The sequence below is a fragment of the Cyclopterus lumpus genome, chromosome 8 (assembly GCF_009769545.1).
Source record: "Cyclopterus lumpus isolate fCycLum1 chromosome 8, fCycLum1.pri, whole genome shotgun sequence".
Lineage (NCBI taxonomy): Eukaryota > Metazoa > Chordata > Actinopteri > Perciformes > Cyclopteridae > Cyclopterus > Cyclopterus lumpus.
Window position 1 is genome coordinate 21879421 of NC_046973.1, and position 20005 is coordinate 21899425.

Here is a 20005-nt window from a genome sequence, read left to right on the forward strand (position 1 = left end):
GTTTCAGAGGGACGGTCAGCTGGCCAAAGGCTCCTTCAACATCAGTTTAGATGCACTTTTTCTCTCAAATGCCAATTTTTACTCTGTTTAAACTCTGCTACCTTTTTAATAGTCAAAGTAAAAAAGATTATGTGTACAGGTTGGAAGCTTTTTCTTCTTTTTGTGTTGAGAGAGAGAGTCTGTGGGGGGGGGGGGATTTGAAGGAAGTGGCCGTGTCTGGTTGTCTTGCATGCTCAGTCACATGACAGGCATGTGTGGGAGGGGCAGGCAGCGAGCTTCCACAGCCTCAGCAGAGTTTGGCCTCTCACTGGAGCACTGTGCTTTGGGAGGGGACGACTCGTACACACAGTTCACACACGGTGAGTGTTTTGCATACCGGGAGAATATCTGTGCGTGGGTGTGTATGTGTGTGACGTGGGTGTGTATGTGTGTGACGTGGGTGTGTGACGTGGGTGTGTATGTGTGTGACGTGGGTGTGTATGTGTGTGACGTGGGTGTGTTTGTAAGAAACCACTTGGAAGTAGAGGGAGTAAGTCTTTTGTTGTGTTCTCTTTTTCTGCATGTGCCTTGTCTTCACTGGAAGAACAGATTTGATCATCTGTTTTAACCATTCTTGACTTGATCAATATTTCTGCATGCCTTCCATACTTGACTCAGGAACCTAGCTGTAGCTGTTTATATGTTACTGTCATTTTTAGCAGTTGAGTGTTGGGCTTGAAATCGAAGATAACTGTTGATACATTTGCTGCAAAGAAAAGTTGTGTGTGTGTGTGTAATTACCATTGTTGAGGTTTTACATTCCCTCTCTTATCAACTGAAGTGTGTGTGTGCTCTGTGGTAAGCTTTGTATTCGGTCCTTATGTAATATCTGTATACAGAGGGATGTTTCAGCCCCTACTCTGTGTAAAATTCACTTTTCTGTTTCTTCATGTTTCCTCCCTCTGACATTATCCAAACACTGGGTGGGTTTATCTGTTTCTGACAATGATCCATTACATGATCGCATGTGTGTGAGCAGCAAAGTGAAAAGTTTGGCTGCACACTAGTGGTTAGAAGACTCCACAGAGTTTCTACTTTGGAAAGTACAGTGAAGGAATTGTCTTATTTAATGATAATCAGTGCTTATTCCTTTCTCCTGGGAAACGCTACAACATTTTGAATGAAATCAAAGGATATTAAATATGCTTTATTCACCCCATACAGTTTCTCTTTCAAGTTACTTTTCTGATTAGTCTCTCTGTGTCTGCGTGAGTGACCTTTTGGCTCACTGACAATGTGGCAGCAGTTGGAAGACGTTGAGCCCCTGCATTGTATCACCCAGGCTTTGTTACCTCGGGTTGACCTGAGGAATACAAGCATTGCTCTCTGATAACAGCAAACTGATGGAAGACAGCAACAACCACCCTTCACCTTTAAGAGTCACCCCCCTCTGTTTTGCCACACACACACACACACACACACACACACACACACACACACACACACACACACACACGGCTGCTGAAAGGAGCTGTGTTGTGGCCCCTGTGCATTGCCAGGTGAGAACAGACAGTGGCCTTTCACCAGTGTTTGATGGGACGCTGAAAAGGTCATCGTTACCTTCTGTATCTTGAATGTCTTTGTCTGTCTGTGTAGGTTTGATTCATCCAATAAGTCAGTGCAGTAAGATTATGTGTCTGTTGTGGAATTCAGCATCATAAGTTTGAAATGCAAAATATCTCATGAATGTAACTGGAGCTATTGTCACGTACAATTGATAAGGTTCTGTGCACATTCTCAGAATAGCAAGTTTTCTAGTGTAAAGATGTGCATGGACGCATGCATGTTATATGTTATAAGAATGGGTTTTAAAATGTGAGGTATAGGAGGTTCACCTGTCGCTATACTTTTAACACCTGTGGCATACAGAAACTAAAGGTTTTCCTTCAGTTGACATTCAGGAAACAGAACATGTACTGCCCCTCATCAGTCACAAAGAGGTCAGCTCTGGACATACTATAATGTAGGTATGTGAAAGCTGATATTATCACACTGATTTCAGGAACAACAGTGCCCCTTTTCACATATGCCATAGGTTGTCCCAGGTATAACTGAACACTGAATAGTACATGAATGTTTAAATATACTGATATTAATCATTTAAAAACTAATTTCCGTCATGTTCTGCTGCATACTAACTAAATATGAACATGTTGTTCTCGTAGAGTTTTACATCTTCTGACTGCTGTCCCTGCTGTGAGTTATGTGTGAAAACAAAGGTCAGATTTCTGAGCCCCCCCGGCCCTGTAGACCCAAGCTTACTGTCAGCCAATCATTTCACTGATACACTTTGACCCGCACACTAAGATTAAGAACTACACTGGCTAGCTGGATAATGACTTTAACAACTCCGGTCAGTGAGCAGCTAGCAGATAATGGCTAACTTAGGATTCTGCCTGTTTTCCACGAGGCTCAGAAAAGTTGGAAGAAAATTGGCAACTTCCTGATTCAGTAAGCTTATGTGTAAACATAATTGGGGGTTAATGTTTCCGAGTTGCTTTGTGCTAGAATATTGTTTTGTAATGGTTAAAAAATATGTACATTGCAGGAATGTAGTATTGCAATGGAATTGCTTTCCTTAAATGTAGATGTTGAGTTAGAAATTAATTAACTGAGCCTTTGATTTAGGAGTTTATCTATAAGGTTAGGTACTCTTGTTTTTCACAATACATGGATTAAACCATGCAAAAGGCACTTTGTTGCAGATGGAAAAACATTTTCTGTGTCAGAGGCCGTTAAAGAGCCTAAAAAGACAGCAGCAGACTGAACACATTCCTCTGGCAGTCTAGACAAACCTGTGGTCTTCTACTGTCATTACTGCAATTTACAAACATTTCTCGAATGTCTTAAAGTAATGTTTGCACTGACTGAATACAACTTGGGCCTTTTAGACCGAAAGAACCCAGGTTGAATTAAGACTTAGAAATCAAGTAGCTTCGGTTTGAGGCTGTGGAGAGGTGACGAGTAGTTATCACGCATGCCCTATCCATTGTTATGAAAGCAGAGAAGCCTATCACATGTCTCGCACACGGACGGATGTACACTCGGAGTCCAGTGTCAGGTGACACGATGAGCGAGTTGGACCCTGCAGGGGTCAAAGGGCACATTTATCCAGAGAGCTGAATGAGGAGACTCTGGGAACTGGGCCTTGCTGCACAAACACTGACTTTAATTACACAACAGACCATGTTTGCACTGACACAACTCCAAGGTGCCCCTTTTTATTAAGAGATTCACTGTCAGAGGGTGGGAAGAGGGTGTATGTATATGTTTTATATCCCTCCCCTGGGCCTGCCCTGAACCCTTGTGGTCTGGAGTATCTAATTGATTCTGTGCTGGAGGGCTGTTAAAGCCCCAGTTCAAAGTAATTTAGTGGCCTCATGCACTTTATTTCCCCGATTTTGTTTGTAACATCGCTTCTTCTTCGGGGGGAACATCTCACAGAAACCTTTTCTTATTTAATCGCATTGCATACGATTAGACGGGAGAAGCATCTGGGTCACCGTCAACACAAATGTAGCCACATTAAGATGAGACGAGATGCAAACCTTCTCTGTCCTGTCTGGGAATGTAAACAAAGGTGCAGATGTTTTCATCAAAGATGCAAACTACCCATTCAGTGGATTAGTACGGTAACATGTTTGACAAGTAGAGGAATGACTTGGCATAAACTAAGTGAGATCAAACCCCCCTCCCCACTTCAAGGGATTGTGAATAATGAAGGGCCTGTATACTGCGGTCAGCCACAAAAAGTAATTGCACTCTTAATGTCTTGATTGGTAGTATTACAGTAATTAAAAATAAACTACAACAATGGCCAACAATCTAGCCCTAATAATAGGTATAAATAATAGTGATGAGTCATCCTGGAAGTGTTAACAGTTCTCTACTGGTAACGAAAACATTATGTTAAATCGTGGCTCATAAACTGGAAGAAAATATTTTTTCTTTTTTCACAATCATACGTGTCTAAATAAAGGGAGAGACATATTCGAGTTTTCAATGAGTGAATCACTCTCCTGCATATGAACTTCTCCCGGTCAAAGTTTGCAGTCTTTTTTTCTTGTCTGGATTCTCTCTTGTGATTTCAAGTCAGTTGGTACAGACCACTGGTTTATCATAAAGGGTAGAACCTCAGCGCCACTGTTTTACAACCTAAACTGGGAACATGACCTCTGACCTGCTCACCATGCTGTCAAGATCAACACCCTGGACAGCTGAGGCATGGCTCAGTGGTTTTGACCACATCTCCACTAAACGTAGAAGAACTATGACTTTGACTGTTCTTTTCTTTTAAAAAGGCAACGTAAAGGGACGTGTTTCACTGGCTTCAACTGTATTTACATTGCTGTTGGAAGGCCTGTGTAGTTGGTGAGGAATGACCCAAATGGGGAATGGAGAATAGCGTTTGTGATTTATTCCCCGTTTCCTCCTCTCCTCTTTTCATTTGAAAACTCCTTCCTCTGTCCTTTTCCCCCCTGGCCTTATCTTTTTTTACATCCCCCTATTCCTTCTCTTTTATCTCATGCTCATCCCGCAATCCTGCCTTCTTTTTCCTTGACTTGACTATTGCTCATGTCTCCTCTGATGCTTTGTACTATAGAAGACTGCTGGCCATATTTACAAAAAGCAAAGTAATCCGATGCTGCTGGAAGCAAAAGAAAAAACATTCTTTAGCGCCTGTAATTGAAAACAGGATCGTCCAATGAGTCATTCTCTGCTTTCCGATTTCTAAAATGATTTTATCTCATAACTAGAACTGATTTAGGGGAAAACCTTTGAGTAGAGTTGAGGGATGATTAACATTATTCCAAATTATTCAACATTATATCGACATTATTGATTTATTGGAATTTATAGCTCTACAATCCAAATCTAAGTTTTGGAACAAATACTCCTAGCTGCTATTTACAAAGAGTTTAATTCGGAGCAGATTAGCTTGGTTTCTCTATCGGAGCTGTGTGGGTGTGGTTTCATCATCCATTTCCCTAAAATGTCATGAGGTCTTGAGGTGGGGAATTGGCTCTACTGATTTGCTTGAATATTGATTCCTGCCCTCATTCACGCATAACCCCATGCACATTTCTGGGATACACTGCTTGTGTTTAAGGAGAACTCCTTCCCTCATAGTAAAGCTTTGGTAAAACACCCTCTGTTGAATGACTTTACTTTTTTTCAATTCAGTTTATTTTGTATAGCCCAATATCACAAATCACAAACTCCCCTCAGAGGGCTTTACAATCTGTACACATACGACATCCCTGACCTTTGACCTCACATCGGATCAGGAAAAACTCCCCAAAAATAACCTTTGACAGGGAAAAAAGGGAAGAAACCTTCAGGAGAGCAACAGAGGAGGATCCCTCTCTCTACTTCACTTACACATCCTCACTGCTCACGCAAAGTATAATTTTGGTTTAAGAAGTTAAAGCTGTTTTAAGGACCATTTTATTGGCCCCCGGTGATAAAGTTATTGTCACTAAACATTGTTTGCTTTTAAGCTCCCTTGTTGACTCGTGAAAGAGGAACATTTTCTGCAGGGTTGCTGTGGGATGGTAGGATGATTACACTGTCATCGATTAGGATAGCATTTTATCCAATTTAAATCCTTTCAAATCCATTATGTGTGTGTGTGTGTATATGTATGTATGTATATATATTATATATATATACATATATATATATATATATATATATATATATATATGTGTGTATATATATATATATATATATATATATATATATATATATATATATATATATGTATATATATATGTATATGTGTATATATATATATATATATATATATGTATGTATGTGTGTGTGTGTGTGTGTGTGTATATATATGTGTGTGTGTGTGTGTGTTGAGATGTCTCTGACATTGTGACCAGTGTGTTTAGATCATAGTAACGGGGAAGAAGGAAGATAATTTTTTTTATTTTAGTGTAGCTGCTTTTGAATGATATTTGAGCTCTCTGGGGCTGATACTTTATCTCAAGTCTCTGTTAACCCCATTAATTGTATGTCCATTCCCTTTGATGCTTTGCTGGCATCCTGCCTCAGGTGAGGCTCAGTTGTCACCGCCTGTCAAGGGGAGCTAGCCCCTGGCCAACATCTCTGTTTACAGCACATAGCTGTCTAAGAAGTGTTGGCGGAGCAGAGGGGGAGCTTGACATGAACAGTGCCAAGCTGAGGGTAGAGAGAAAAAAAGGTTTTGTGAGGAAGAGATAAAGGTAATAAAAGTGGTGACTTCAGGAGAGTTTAGAAAAGGGAGCACAAATGTAATGTTGAAGATAAAAGCCAGATGAGCTGTGGGAGGGAGAAAGAAGTCAAAGTTGTAATGTCGGACTAGACGAGAAAAAGGCAGGAGAGTCGAACAGGAGAGACAAAAGAAAACTAAGAGATGGGGTGGACAGGGGAAGCTGATGACGGGAGAGATTGGACAGTATCAGTGTGTGGAGAGAGGAAAGACACAAGCAGAGGTACGGGGAGGTGCAGGGGAGAGGTGGAGGTGGAGGGGAGAGGTGGAGGTGCAGGGGAGAGGGGGAGAGGTGGAGGGGAGAGGTGGAGGGGAGAGGTGCAGGGGAGAGGTGCAGGGGAGAGGTGGTGAGAGGAAAGACACAAGCAGAGGTATGGGGAGGTGCAGGGGAGAGGTGGAGGTGCAGGGGAGAGGTGGAGTGGAGAGGTGCAGGGGAGAGGTGGAGAGGTGGAGGGGAGAGGTGGTGAGAGGAAAGACACAAGCAGAGGTACGGGGAGGTGCAGGGGAGAGGTGGAGGGGAGAGGGGGAGGGGAGAGGTGGTGAGGTGCAGGGGAGAGGTGGAGGGGAGAGGTGGAGGGGAGAGGGAGAGGTGGTGAGGTGCAGGGGAGAGGTGGAGGGGAGAGGTGGTGAGGTGCAGGGGAGAGGGGGAGGGGAGAGGGGGAGGGGAGAGGTGGTGAGGTGCAGGGGAGAGGTGGAGGGGAGAGGTGGAGGGGAGAGGTGGTGAGGTGCAGGGGAGAGGTGGAGGGGAGAGGGGGAGGGGAGAGGTGGTGAGGTGCAGGGGAGAGGTGGAGGGGAGAGGTGGAGGGGAGAGGTGGTGAGGTGCAGGGGAGAGGTGCAGGGGAGAGGTGGAGGGGAGAGGGAGAGGTGGAGGGGAGAGGTGGTGAGGTGCAGGGGAGAGGTGGAGGAGAGAGGTGGTGAGAGGAAAGACACAAGGGGAGGTGGAGGGGAGAGGTGGTGAGAGGAAAGACACAAGGGGAGGTGCAGGGGAGGTGGAGGGGAGAGGTGGTGAGGTGCAGGGGAGAGGTGGAGGGGAGAGGTGGTGAGAGGAAAGACACAAGGGGAGGTGCAGGGGAGGTGGAGGGGAGAGGTGGAGGGGAGAGGTGGTGAGAGGAAAGACACAAGGGGAGGTGCAGGGGAGGTGGAGGGGAGAGGTGGTGAGGTGCAGGGGAGAGGTGGAGGGGAGAGGTGGAGGGGAGAGGGAGAGGTGGTGAGGTGCAGGGGAGAGGTGGAGGGGAGAGGTGGTGAGGTGCAGGGGAGAGGTGGAGGGGAGAGGGGGAGGGGAGAGGTGGTGAGGTGCAGGGGAGAGGTGGAGGGGAGAGGTGGAGGGGAGAGGTGGTGAGGTGCAGGGGAGAGGTGGAGGGGAGAGGGGGAGGGGAGAGGTGGTGAGGTGCAGGGGAGAGGTGGAGGGGAGAGGTGGAGGGGAGAGGTGGAGGGGAGAGGTGGTGAGGTGCAGGGGAGAGGTGCAGGGGAGAGGTGGAGGGGAGAGGGGGAGGGGAGAGGTGGTGAGGTGCAGGGGAGAGGTGGAGGGGAGAGGTGGTGAGAGGAAAGACACAAGGGGAGGTGGAGGGGAGAGGTGGTGAGAGGAAAGACACAAGGGGAGGTGCAGGGGAGGTGGAGGGGAGAGGTGGAGGGGAGAGGTGGAGGGGAGAGGTGGTGAGGTGCAGGGGAGAGGTGGAGGGGAGAGGTGGTGAGAGGAAAGACACAAGGGGAGGTGGAGGGGAGAGGTGGTGAGAGGAAAGACACAAGGGGAGGTGCAGGGGAGGTGGAGGGGAGAGGTGGAGGGCAGTCGGTCGCAGTAAGTTGCTGACTGACTGCTGGAACAGGATGGGGAAGTGGTGGAGGCCAGGAGAACTGCTTCCATAGGTCGGTCTCTAGGACACACACACACTATAAAAGTAGGACTCAGCGTTGAATATGAACCATGCATGTGCGTGTGCACACACCCACACACCCTACTTGTCATTTCCTGTTGATTTAAAGTAATACGAGTGAACTGGCTAGTTGTCTGGACTGTTTCTCCTTGTGGCAGGTCGAGTGTTGTGGAGTGAAATGTGTCTGAGCTTGAAGCCAATAGCTGTTTAATTCTTGGCAGCAGGAAAAGGTGTGTGTGTGTGTGTGTGTGCGCGATGTCATGGCGTCTACTGTGTTTAAATGCACAAGTGTGTGTGTGTGTGTGCGTGTCCAGGGCTAACTGGGTGAGCGGATCAGGTTTCCTCCCTCTTTTCCACTCTCACATTAACAGGACAGTAACACTGCACCGTGCAGAGGGGGGGGGAGGCCCTGTGGGGGGGAGCCGCTACATGAAGTACTGTACATGCATACACACTATAAATTCTTCACCTATGCTGACTCATTGTTAAGGTTCAGTCACTTTCTGCATGCATATTGGAGTCTGTAAACATATTGAAAGTTTAATATTTATCTTACAATTGGACACACATCCGAAGGCATTCCACAGGAGGATATTAATCTAATCATCATCATCCAAACAAACTGCAGGGATAACCTCCTGCCAAGTGCAAAGTACTTTAATTCTACAGAGTATATTTTCTAATAGTTTTCTGTTGAGTCAAGTCAGTATTGTCATAAGACCAGTTGTTGGTGTTTCTTTTAAGGAGCAAGCTAAAACAACTCTGTCACTTTCACTCAGCCAAAGCACTGATGAGCAGCTTTTTGTGAAATACACTTATTTGCTTTCTTTCAAAAAGTTAGACGAGTAAATCTGATATCGTTCTCATATTCGTCCGTTACACATGAGGCTACAGCCAGGAGCCACTTAGCATAAAGGCTTGAACCAGGAGCACACAGCTAGCCAGACTCAGTCCACGGGTAATAAAATCCACCGACCAGCAACTCTGAAGCTCACTGTTTATTAACATGTTGTGTCTTATTTGATTAATGCATAAAAAAACAATGGAGGATTATGTACCAAATGTGTCTGTGACCAATAACTTCCTCCCTTTTTTTCCCCAAGATCTGGTATTGCTTTAGGGTTTTGTGCATCTTGGCAGTTGAGTACAGTCACTGGTTCCTTATTAACTGGTTATATATTGATTTTCATAGGATCTTAGATTATTCTTGTTGTGTGGATGCTTTCCAATGCCATACTTTGCCATCATACCATACTCTTGTCCACTTCATCATCTTAATTACATTAACTGTTATTTGTATATATCTCACAACTGATAATCAGACATAACTGTCACTTCTATCCACCCTCATTCCCTTCACACACTTAATTCCCTCATATCACACCTCACCTCATTCCCTCTAACCTTCTCTCTCTAATCAGGGCCACAGGTGATTCCCAGCTACAGCAGCAGTGCCATGTCTGAGGCGGTGGTGCCTGATGCTATGGTGTCCCCAGCAGTGGGCGGGCCGTACGGGGAGAAGGCCAGTGGCCCTGGGGTGGACTTCAGTTACGTGGGCATTGATGCTATTCTTGAGCAGATGAGGAGGAAGGCCATGAAGCAGGGTTTTGAGCTCAACATTATGGTTGTGGGTAAGTAGCGCATGTGTTCACAAGCTGATGTTTTAGTCCCGTTGTCCAGATTTAGTTTGAGCTAGAATGAATAATAATACTTGTGTCGGATAACACGGCTTCCTCACAGCGAGAACGTTCTACGTACTGCAAAGATGGATGTTTTTGTCACAAAACATCTTTCTCTCATTCTGTGAGCCTTGTTGCCAAGTGCAGACTCTAAAGTGAATGTTACGTGTAGTATCAACCCGTTACCATGACACTAGTCGGCTGTTATAAAATGAGAGTTTTCTCTCTAATTATGGCAGAACATGGAGACCTCAAACTCATTTTAATAAGCAGCCACTTAAAACTCTCTTTCTCACTAAGCCCTATGATCAAAATAAATAATAATAAAACGGGCGCTAACTACACATACACGCCAACACGAGACAAGCCATCGTAAACCCTACTGGATGTCTCCTGTGGATGATGTTACACCGGTTAGTCTTGTGTTTCATCCTCTAATAAAAAAGCATCAGTTTTAGAAGCAGCCTTAGGCTCGAGACTAAGTTAAATAAAGTTGTGGAGGCAATGGTAAACAAAACTGAACAAACTTAGTTTCCATGTTTAGGTTTATATACCGCCACACTGCAGGAAGGAACGCAGCTGTTAGCTTCCATACTGGTTGTACAGATCCATGTTCTTGTATAGAACATGACACTGTCTGAGTTTGTGTCCATAAATCAGTGAAGACCTCCTTGTTCACGTAACCTGAAGTTGAACTGTGGATGTTTGCTGCCCAGTGGGCTCCCTCTAAACTCTTCATTAACCCGTGGTGATGTTAGCACGGTGTGTAGGAGTCAGAGGGTCCCATCCATAAACAGTCATTTTATAATGACTCAGTCTAAAGTGAGTCTTGCTGGTTCTTCTACACTAAAGTCGCCCTTAATTCATCTCATCCAGTTGGGGAACATTTTAAAGCATTTGTAACTGCAACATGGACTTCAAGACTCACTGTATTATCATGTCCTTGTAAGAAAACGGCAACCATTCATGCATTTGTATAGATTAAATGTGTGTGCAAAGCTTATAAATGAAGGTTGTAGTTTTCATATTTGCATCCATTCTTTTCACTTAAAAAAACCAAGGTAATATTTATTACATGTCTGTTGGAAGATAATTCTTTATTTGTGGTTTATTTAAAAAAATAAATTGGTTTCCCACGGGTCAAATCTGTCTTAATGACGGTGTGTTTGGGTTGAAGTCATGTGACCTGCTGACAGTGTTTGTGCTGGCATACACCTGCAGCTCGTCACTGCTTCAGCCCAAAAACTGACAGCGTGGTCACGTGACTTCAACCCAAACACACCGTCATTAAGACGGATCCAAAATCCATTATTTGGTCCAAACTATCTAAATAATGGATCTTGTTTGGGTCTTTTATGGCACCAATGTTACAATGTGTGGACTGTTGCGTGTATCTGTCTCCCCGTCTGCCTCTCTGACTGTTTTTGCTTACAGGACAGAGTGGCCTGGGAAAGTCTACTCTGATGAACACGCTGTTCAAGTCTAAAGTGAGCCGTAAGTCAGTGCAGGCTACAGCCCAGGAGAAGATCCCCAAAACAATCGAAATAAAGTCAATCAGTCACGGTATGGCCCTCTTGAACCCCTCAACTCTTCGCTCGGTGCTTTCTTTTTACTTGTTTTCTGTTCCTTCGGTATTCTGTTTGCTAAAATGCACTCATCACACTCTTCTCTTTCCCTCTGTATTTACACTCTTCTCTTACATACTGCTTTTGTATTTGCTTCAAAAATGTACAGTACCGTATCCTTATTATGCTGTTTTCTTTAATTGTACTTTTCTTTTAATTACTGTAATCATGGATGAAACGATCTTTAATTATACGGTATTCTTGGCCTCATAAAACCAGCCCGGTTTCAAATTTGGCAGCTGTGCAATTGCAGAATCATGCTAAATGTTTTGCATCTATAGCGTGTGGTTCAGTCGGAGTTTATGAAGTGCAGAGTGTGTTTTTCAGACATCGAGGAGAAGGGAGTGAGAATGAAGCTGACGGTCATTGACACACCAGGTTTTGGAGACCAGATCAACAATGAGAACTGGTACGCTACTATTTTACCATCATTGCATTGAATATATAAACAGTGACATATTTAAATTGTGTCTAACCAGAAGCCCCTCCCTTTCTGTCACTATATCGTCATCTTCTTCCTCCTCTCACTCTCTCCACCCCCCACTTACCATCTACTCCTTTTACCCATCTACCCCTTCTCTTCCTTCTCTTTGGTGCTTCTTCTTTTCCTCATCTGTCCATCTCTTCACTTTCCTCTCCTCCCTCATTGTTCCCTCAATCCATCCCTGCCATGGACTAGCTGGCGGCCCATCATGAAGTTCATTAATGACCAGTACGAGGCGTACCTGCAGGAGGAGATCAACATCAACAGGAAGAAAAGGATTCCCGACTCCAGAGTCCACTGCTGCATTTACTTCATCCCCCCGACCGGACACTGGTGAGGACACATGCGAACATGGTTAAAGATAGAAATAAGAACACAAGTTTACTCAAGTTGAACACGCACAGTTAAGAAAGCCTGAATTTTGATTCTTCTTTGTCGAACTAAACCCAAGAATGTCATCAGTGCTGCCATCAGTTGCCTTTAAATGTGAAGCCACGGTGCACTGTGGAGTAAACAAACAAATGTTGGCTTTCCATTGAGCGTAACTCATTAAAACACACTGAGATCTTCCAGATCTAACAAAAGCACTGAAGGTATTTCCTTAACAATTTGTAAATGTATATCGGATCCTGCATCTTCAACATTCATGTTGACTAGCTTGTAGTCTTTTTCTTCACGACCTGTCTGCTCCTTAGCTGACAAAAGAATTACAAAAGACATGAAACTTGTGTTGAGCATTTCCTAAAATGACTTAGAGATGCAGCCGTTGAGCATGTGCTAACAGATTTTCTTTGTTTGATCTCAAGCTTTCTGGTGAGGCAATGTGACTCCTCATATTGAACACGCACACACACGCCCACACACATCTTCGCAGCCCGATGCAACATATCCCGGAACACCACACACACACACACACACACACACACACACACACACACACACACACACACACACAGGCCCTGAAGTAGCACAATGTCCCAAGTTTCACTCCCTGGATCTCTTAGAGACACACATCTGGCTCTAAACTGCTGTCCCTCTCCACACTGTGTTGGTTCAGCGACTCACTGTTCGGAGCGTGCACTAGCAGAAACATTTTTGGGCAGAGTGCACAAAGTCTCTTATGTCCATCAAGTAATAGATTCACGGCACATTGTATAGCCTTTGCTTTTGTGTTACTCTAGTCGAGTCCAAATGTTGAAGGCAGCTGTGGATTGTCAGCCTTGTTTGAGACACACACAGACACACACACCTCTATTCATTTCTGTGTCATGGACTGTCTTTACTCTGGCAGGGGGCTGGTGTGAAAAGGCCCCCGTCTCTGTGCCCCATCCAGCAATGTTTCATGTTGATCCAATTCTGCAGATATCCCATGGGCTGGCCAGCAGCTGCTCAATGATTGCCTTAAAAAGTCTAACAGGAGAGAGGAAGGAAGGACGAGAGAGACAGAGAGTCTGCGTGGGTGTCTGGGAGCATGCGATCAATTCTACACTTTTGTCCTTTTGAATGTGCTCTTGCACGAGACAATAGCTGGTCTTTGTCAAAGTGTTGTTAGCCAAGCCAGGATCCTCGACCATAACCACTGTCAAACTACGACACACTCAAACTCCTTCCAAACTCAGCAAATATAAAGTATGATTTAGGTCATGGATGCAACAGTTTAAACTGTTAATCATGTATGTTGGTAAATACAGTAGCTCCCCCATCTGTGAACATTGTTAGGAACATCTGCCCCCTGGTGGAGGAGTTCTGTGTTACAAACAGTGACGTGCAGTGAGGTTTGTGGCTGGTGAGGCACTGACTCTTCAGAGTCCGATTTACAAATATAGGAACCCAATAGAGTAGCTTAAATCACCATTCAACTGGCAGCTTGCACATTGACTACTGGTTGTTTTTCATATTTCATATCATCGTTCTTTACACAGTCCATTCGTCTATCTTTCTGGACAAAATATTGGTGACTTTTTTGTCCTCCTTATCATCTTTTAGTTTTAAAATTGTAGAAGAAGAGACTCTTGGGCTCTCGCACGCCCCCTTCATTGAGGCAGAGGTATTGTCTGCCTCCCCTCCTGCCCCTTTTATGTCATATCAGCGAGACTAAAGTGAAGCACAGCACGGCCTCACCTTGGTGTCTCCTCTCTGTTTAAACAGGCTCCGCCTCCCTCACCACACTTCCCTGGTTACAAATCATGTAATCTGTCTTGTTTTCTTATGTTGTCTCTCCCCTCTCAGTCTGCGGCCTCTTGATGTAGAATTCATGAGACGTCTCAGTAAGGTGGTCAACATTGTCCCAGTCATTGCCAAGGCAGATACACTCACCCTGGAGGAGAGGGACTTCTTCAAAAAGAAGGTAACATTTATCTGGTGCCTTTTCATCTTTTGTTTATTCTTTAAAATATGTCTGTATTACTTTATCTAAAATGTCTATTCCCCCCCCCCCCCCCCCACCCCTCCCCCTCATTACTCTGTAATCTAGAAACATGCTCTTTTTTCCTCTCCCTCTTCATGCGTTCATTTTTCCATGTTTGTGGAGCAGTAACCAAAGATAAGTCACAAAACATGGCTCGGTTCCAGCAAGAGCTCAAGAGCATCTGTCTCTTTCTTTACCCGTTCACTTTCTACACTTCCTCTTCACGGTTAATAAGGCTGCAGCCGTTAATTTGTATGTTTTTATTGGCACAAGGATCTCAGGATTTCCCCTCGTCATTAGCAGAATAAACCCCCTGGTTTATGGTTGCATGCTTGTGTGTACGTGCGTGGGTGTTTGCATGTGTCGGTGCATGGCAGACCTCGTGTCTACACGTATAGGCCTCCATCTTGTGAGGTTTTGTTTGTATACAGACAGCGATTAATGACTAAGGCAAACTTTTGGAGTAGATTAGAAGGCAGATTAGTGTTAATACCACCGTAATCTGTACTGTGTCTCACAAGACTACATCAAGTCTATTTAATTACTCCTGCAATAGAAGGCTTTGGTTTGTATCCTTTCAAATCTGTAGTGGGTTCAAGGTTTGTTGTTTCTCTTTGGCTATGTTTACATTACAAGTGACATAGATGTGATTTTCTTTTTTTTTGCATCAGATTTCTTTCTAATCAGATCTGGCCCATTTTCATATATGGTCCTAAATCCGGTCACTGGTCATGCAACTGCTGTGAGAACAGTCATATGGGAATTCATGTGTGTTTTTCCAAGTCATACTTCATTGCGCAGGTCGCCCCCATCAAGCAGTAACGTTAAACATGGAGGAATGCGGAGCCATGTCTTGATTTAGGAGAATCATCTTTGTAATGGGAACCCCGCTCTGTTAAATTGAGCAATATGCCGACAGTCACTGGACTCCAACAACTCCAGTGTGTATTTTCAAACTAATGGCCAATCCCCCTCTTGTGACAGTTTTGGTTGCATGTGAGATGTTTCAGGGCAGACATCCGTTCACACTGTCAGATATGGGTCATGTCAAATATGAATGTGAACAGAAACGGGCAAAAATATGTAATTGAGCATGAAGCCCTGTCATGTGAATGTAACTTATGTGTGAACATGCCTCACCAGATCAGGGAAGAGCTGCGAGCCAACGGGATTGACGTGTACCCTCAGAAAGAATTTGACGAGGATGCCGAGGACAGAATGATCAACGAGAAGATCCGGGTAAGGGAAACTCCTATACGTGGCAGGATTGTGACTCTATTGTCCTCATTTATGCTCAGACATGTCCTTCCACAGAGCCCCATCATCCTGTTCAGTCATTTTTAATGTACTTAAAATGAACACTTTCTGACTGCTGTCTGTTGATATGCAACCCATGAGCAGGAGATGATCCCATTTGCTGTGGTGGGCAGCGACCAGGAGTACCAGGTCAATGGCAGGAGGCTGCTGGGGAGGAAGACCAAGTGGGGAACCATTGAAGGTATAACTCTCTCCCCTCTTCTTTCCTACCATTTCAGTACCTATTCCCTATTTATTTTTTATTTTTTTGTTCTCCTTTTTAAAATTATTTGGAAGAGAAACTTCAGTAGAGAATATGTATCAGTATGTACATAACTGATGAGGTGAGAAGAAAAGAAAAAAGGGGTAACTGGTCGAGGCCTCACTGAGTCAGCCAGTCAATGAAACAATGCTCCATTCAGTGTTCAGACTGGTTGTCGTGTGCCATGCAGCTGGCTCAGGCCTCTAGCAGACGTCCTCTGTCTGAAGAGGCATGATTTGTTTGCCCCACCCCACACGTCCCCTTTCCTGTGACCTTGGAAACGAACGCAACCCCCAAAATCTACATGCAAGAATGCCTTATTTCAGGCTAAGAAGTCGGCCTCCCCGACAGCCGGATAGCAACAGATTTATTGTGAGTGTGCAATGGCTGTAGGAGGACTGGAAATACTCCAGGGAGGACCCACTCTAAAGGGCCACCAGAGGAGGAACCCGTCTGGTTGATGGGCAGCTTCAGGACCCTGGCCCTGACGCCCTCAATTTAGATTCACTAAAGACACAACAGCTAATGTCTAAGGACTATATTCATCAATGCAACATCATAACATATACAAGCAGAGCATTATAAACAATCTGAGCCAACCAAGTTAGTATAATTAGTTTGTTAGAAAATACTGAACAACACCATTTTAACCTTAGCTTGCAGCAGGTATGCCATTTACTACAGCCGGCCTCTCCCAGGGGAAGAGCTCTCTTACCTTTAGGAGACCACCAATAAAAAGAAGATAAAAGGTTATAAAAAAGGATAGTGTAAATATAAGGTTAAAAAAATGAAAAGCCCCAATAAGACCTAAGAAACTCCAAAAGGATCTTAAGATCAAACCCATGTCTCCTCTCATTTATTTCTTACTTTGTGCTTCTTTAACCTCCTGGTCCATAAATGGAAGACATCTACTCATTCTCAATTCATTAGATGAAACAGTTTACGTAGTCTAATCTTTTCTGACAGACTTGTTCTTTTAGTTACCGCCTTCCTAATAACCCTCCTTCCTTTTTGAAGGTTATTGCCCAGCTCTTATTGAACTGAATTACTATAGTTGCAGTTTCTGCATATACAACCTCTTTCTTTTGCCGACTTCTGACAATTATCAGGTCAAAGTTCACTTATTACTTATCCTTATCATTCAATTTACACAGGAGCACATACGATTACATATTGATAAATGAAAGAATAACACATTAAAGAAATCCTCATTAAATGGACATCAATTTCAATCTATTATCTCAATAGAAGAAAAGAGAGATTGGTTTTGGGTGTGGTGGATACCTCAACAATACACTAGTGTGAAAACAAATGTGCATCTATTCTTACTGCAGGATTAATCTTTCAACATTTAAAGTTAATTATATAATTAAGTTTAATTTCCTGCAGTGTGCTGTGCACACACACACACACACACACACACACACACACACACACACACACACACACACACACACACACACACCACAGTGAGATCACTGATTCCATCTAGTGGACTGTTTAGGAAACTAAATAAGCAACAAAGCTCACCTCACAACTGTCATACTGTCCTTTTTGGGTGTATTAGCTCACTTAATTCTCAATTATTTCTGATAACTCGTAACTTCTCTGTCTCTTTTAGTTGAGAACATAGCCCACTGTGAGTTCGCCTATTTACGGGATCTCCTCATCAGGTGAGGGGAATTTTGTCTCCATATCATTTTGTCTTAATTCTTTCGGTTTTCATGCAGCCTTGTGTCAGTGTGTGTTTTATGACATGTAAAAATGATCTCCTTTAAATGATCATTTGCATTTGACATGGTTATTCTTCAAAAAGGTTTATATGTACTGGTTTCTAATGGGTGTGTATGTTTCTTCCAGGACCCATATGCAGAACATTAAGGACATCACCAGCAGCATCCACTATGAAATGTATCGTGTGCGGCGCCTTAATGAGAATAACACGGTGGTGGCTCATGCCAACGGTATGCCGGAGCATCATCTTGCTGCCCACGAGATGTAGACGCCCGCTGCCTCACTGCATTCAACCTCAACTGGGTGTAATTATTAATATGAGAGTCTGACCCGCATTGACAGTCTTCCATCACTCCCTCCATCTCATAGGTGGGATAGAAACTTAAAAGCCTGACAGTGGGACTTTATTTTCAATGACTGTCGGTGGCTGAATGGACTGTTCATGTCAGTTTTATTGCCTCATTAACAAACACTCTCCTCTCACTGTCGCTGACGAGGAGAGTGAAGAGAAGTTTGATTCTTCATGTGCTGCATCTAGATTTTAGCTGCTTCCAGATCTTACGGTTAACTTTTGTGGTTTTTCCTTGTGGTGCCAAACATTAAGGCATCTGCCAAACAGAAACCACTTACACTTAATTACACTTAATATCTTCCATTGTCTGACTTGCCTTAACCAGAAACATGTTATTCTGCTCAAACTTTTACTTTTTTTTCTTTCAGCAGTGCTTATAATTAATTATTGCATTCGATCACTACATTGTCTGCATGTTGGGATGGGGCCGGACAGCATAGTCCTGTCTGTCTGTCTGTCTGTCTGTCTGTCTGTCTGTCTGTCTGTCTGTCTGTCTGTCTGTCTGTCTGTCTGTCTGATGCAGCATCAGTCAGCTCCCTCACCATAGGTAAACAAAAAAAAGGTTAACTAGCATATGTTTGTTTGTTTCTTTGTCACAAGCTGTGTTTTGCTTTAACCGTTTGTTAAATGTTAATTATGGATGTTGGCATCCTTTTTTAATTCCCATTCATGTCATTGTTTATTAATAGAAATATCTTAAGAGTGATTTAAGATGAATAAGTATTTATGCATGATATAAAATGTGAAAGTTTATCATCAATTGTGGTCCACTTATCAGATTATTCCCCTACACACACACAAACGCACACACACACACACACACACTTTTCCTGCTTTTGGGCCCATCCTAGTGCCTTATTTATTGGAGAACGTTTGCTAGCATTTTGGCTGAAACTGGAAAAAGCAGGTTTGTTGGTGCCAAGTTGACTACATTTGGTTATTTTTCAATCTTGTTTATATTCAGTCTTCCAATGACCAGCCCACTTTTTCGTCTATTTTTCATGATATACCAAGGATCTTTATAAATTTTAACCATATATATTTCCCTAAACTGTCATGCTCTGTGCTGTATATTCTTCTGTGTTCTCATACATTTTTTGTACTTGTATTATTGATAATAAAAAAATGTCCTTTTATCTTATTTTAAAGAAATACAAATTAAAGTTGTAAATATATTAAAAAAAAAGGTATTATTTTTTTTTAAATTACTTTTGCAATAATGTACATTTTCTTTTTGTGAACGACTGTATGAATTTATATTTAAAGACCCGGCCTGCAGAGGAGCTCTGAGTTCATCGGCTCACGTCCTCTTGACTGCAGCAGACCACACTTTATACAAATGTTCTACTCTACTGGATCCCCAAAGCATTTAATTACAGATTTAATTCACATTATGACGCATTTTAATTGCCATGTCATCAAGCTTTTCCTTGATTTGCCTCGGAAATCAATATGGCCGCCTGCCAGGTCAGTGCATGGCTGATTAGCACTAATTACTTGAATGCGTGTTTTCCTCCTTAGTAAGAGAAGCGAGTCCTGAGCTCCAGAAGGGGCTCGGTGTGAGGAGTGTAGACCGAGCTAATGGCTGATACCAAGTAACGACTACTACAATCACAGTGTTTCATGTCACATTGAACTTAAAGTACCTCATGCTTCATTTTGAATGTACATATTCTTCTTGCAAAATCCTCTTTGTACACTTAAATGTGAGAGTTTGGAGGAATGTAGAACATCAGTTGGTTCTCTGATCAAATTGTTGTGGAAAGTTCATGCAGTCAACTGAGCTGATGAGTTCTCAATAAGCCTATCTGAGTGCCACAATGAAAACTATGGCTGAGATGTTTGCATAATCTGATGTTCGGCTTTTATCAATTCACATGTTCCCCATGCGCTTCAAAATGGCGACCCGCTGCAGCGCTCCTTAAAATGGCGTCTGCCGCGCCTCATCTTCTGCAGTATTAAGATGGCACACGCCTGCAACGCCCACAACCCCAACC

The 20005-nt window shown here is 43.5% G+C and overlaps 1 protein-coding gene across 4 annotated transcripts in view; it reads left to right on the forward strand.

Moving 5' to 3' along the window:
- The window catches only part of LOC117734584 (septin-9-like), a 75141-nt gene extending 56245 nt beyond the window's left edge, over nucleotides 1-18896 (forward strand). For 3 of the 4 annotated variants that reach the window (XM_034538735.1, XM_034538737.1, XM_034538736.1), the window contains 9 exons: nucleotides 9591-9800; nucleotides 11283-11411; nucleotides 11801-11882; nucleotides 12153-12290; nucleotides 14187-14304; nucleotides 15508-15603; nucleotides 15766-15862; nucleotides 17544-17595; nucleotides 17783-18896. In XM_034538735.1, the coding sequence (XP_034394626.1) occupies nucleotides 9591-9800; nucleotides 11283-11411; nucleotides 11801-11882; nucleotides 12153-12290; nucleotides 14187-14304; nucleotides 15508-15603; nucleotides 15766-15862; nucleotides 17544-17595; nucleotides 17783-17924 (1064 nt within the window). In that variant the 3' untranslated portion in view covers nucleotides 17925-18896. Of the gene's footprint in view, nucleotides 1-262; nucleotides 360-9590; nucleotides 9801-11282; nucleotides 11412-11800; nucleotides 11883-12152; nucleotides 12291-14186; nucleotides 14305-15507; nucleotides 15604-15765; nucleotides 15863-17543; nucleotides 17596-17782 lie in introns of those variants that run through there. The other variant, XM_034538738.1, reaches the window with a different exon arrangement.
- Nucleotides 18897-20005: the final 1109 nt, after the last annotated feature.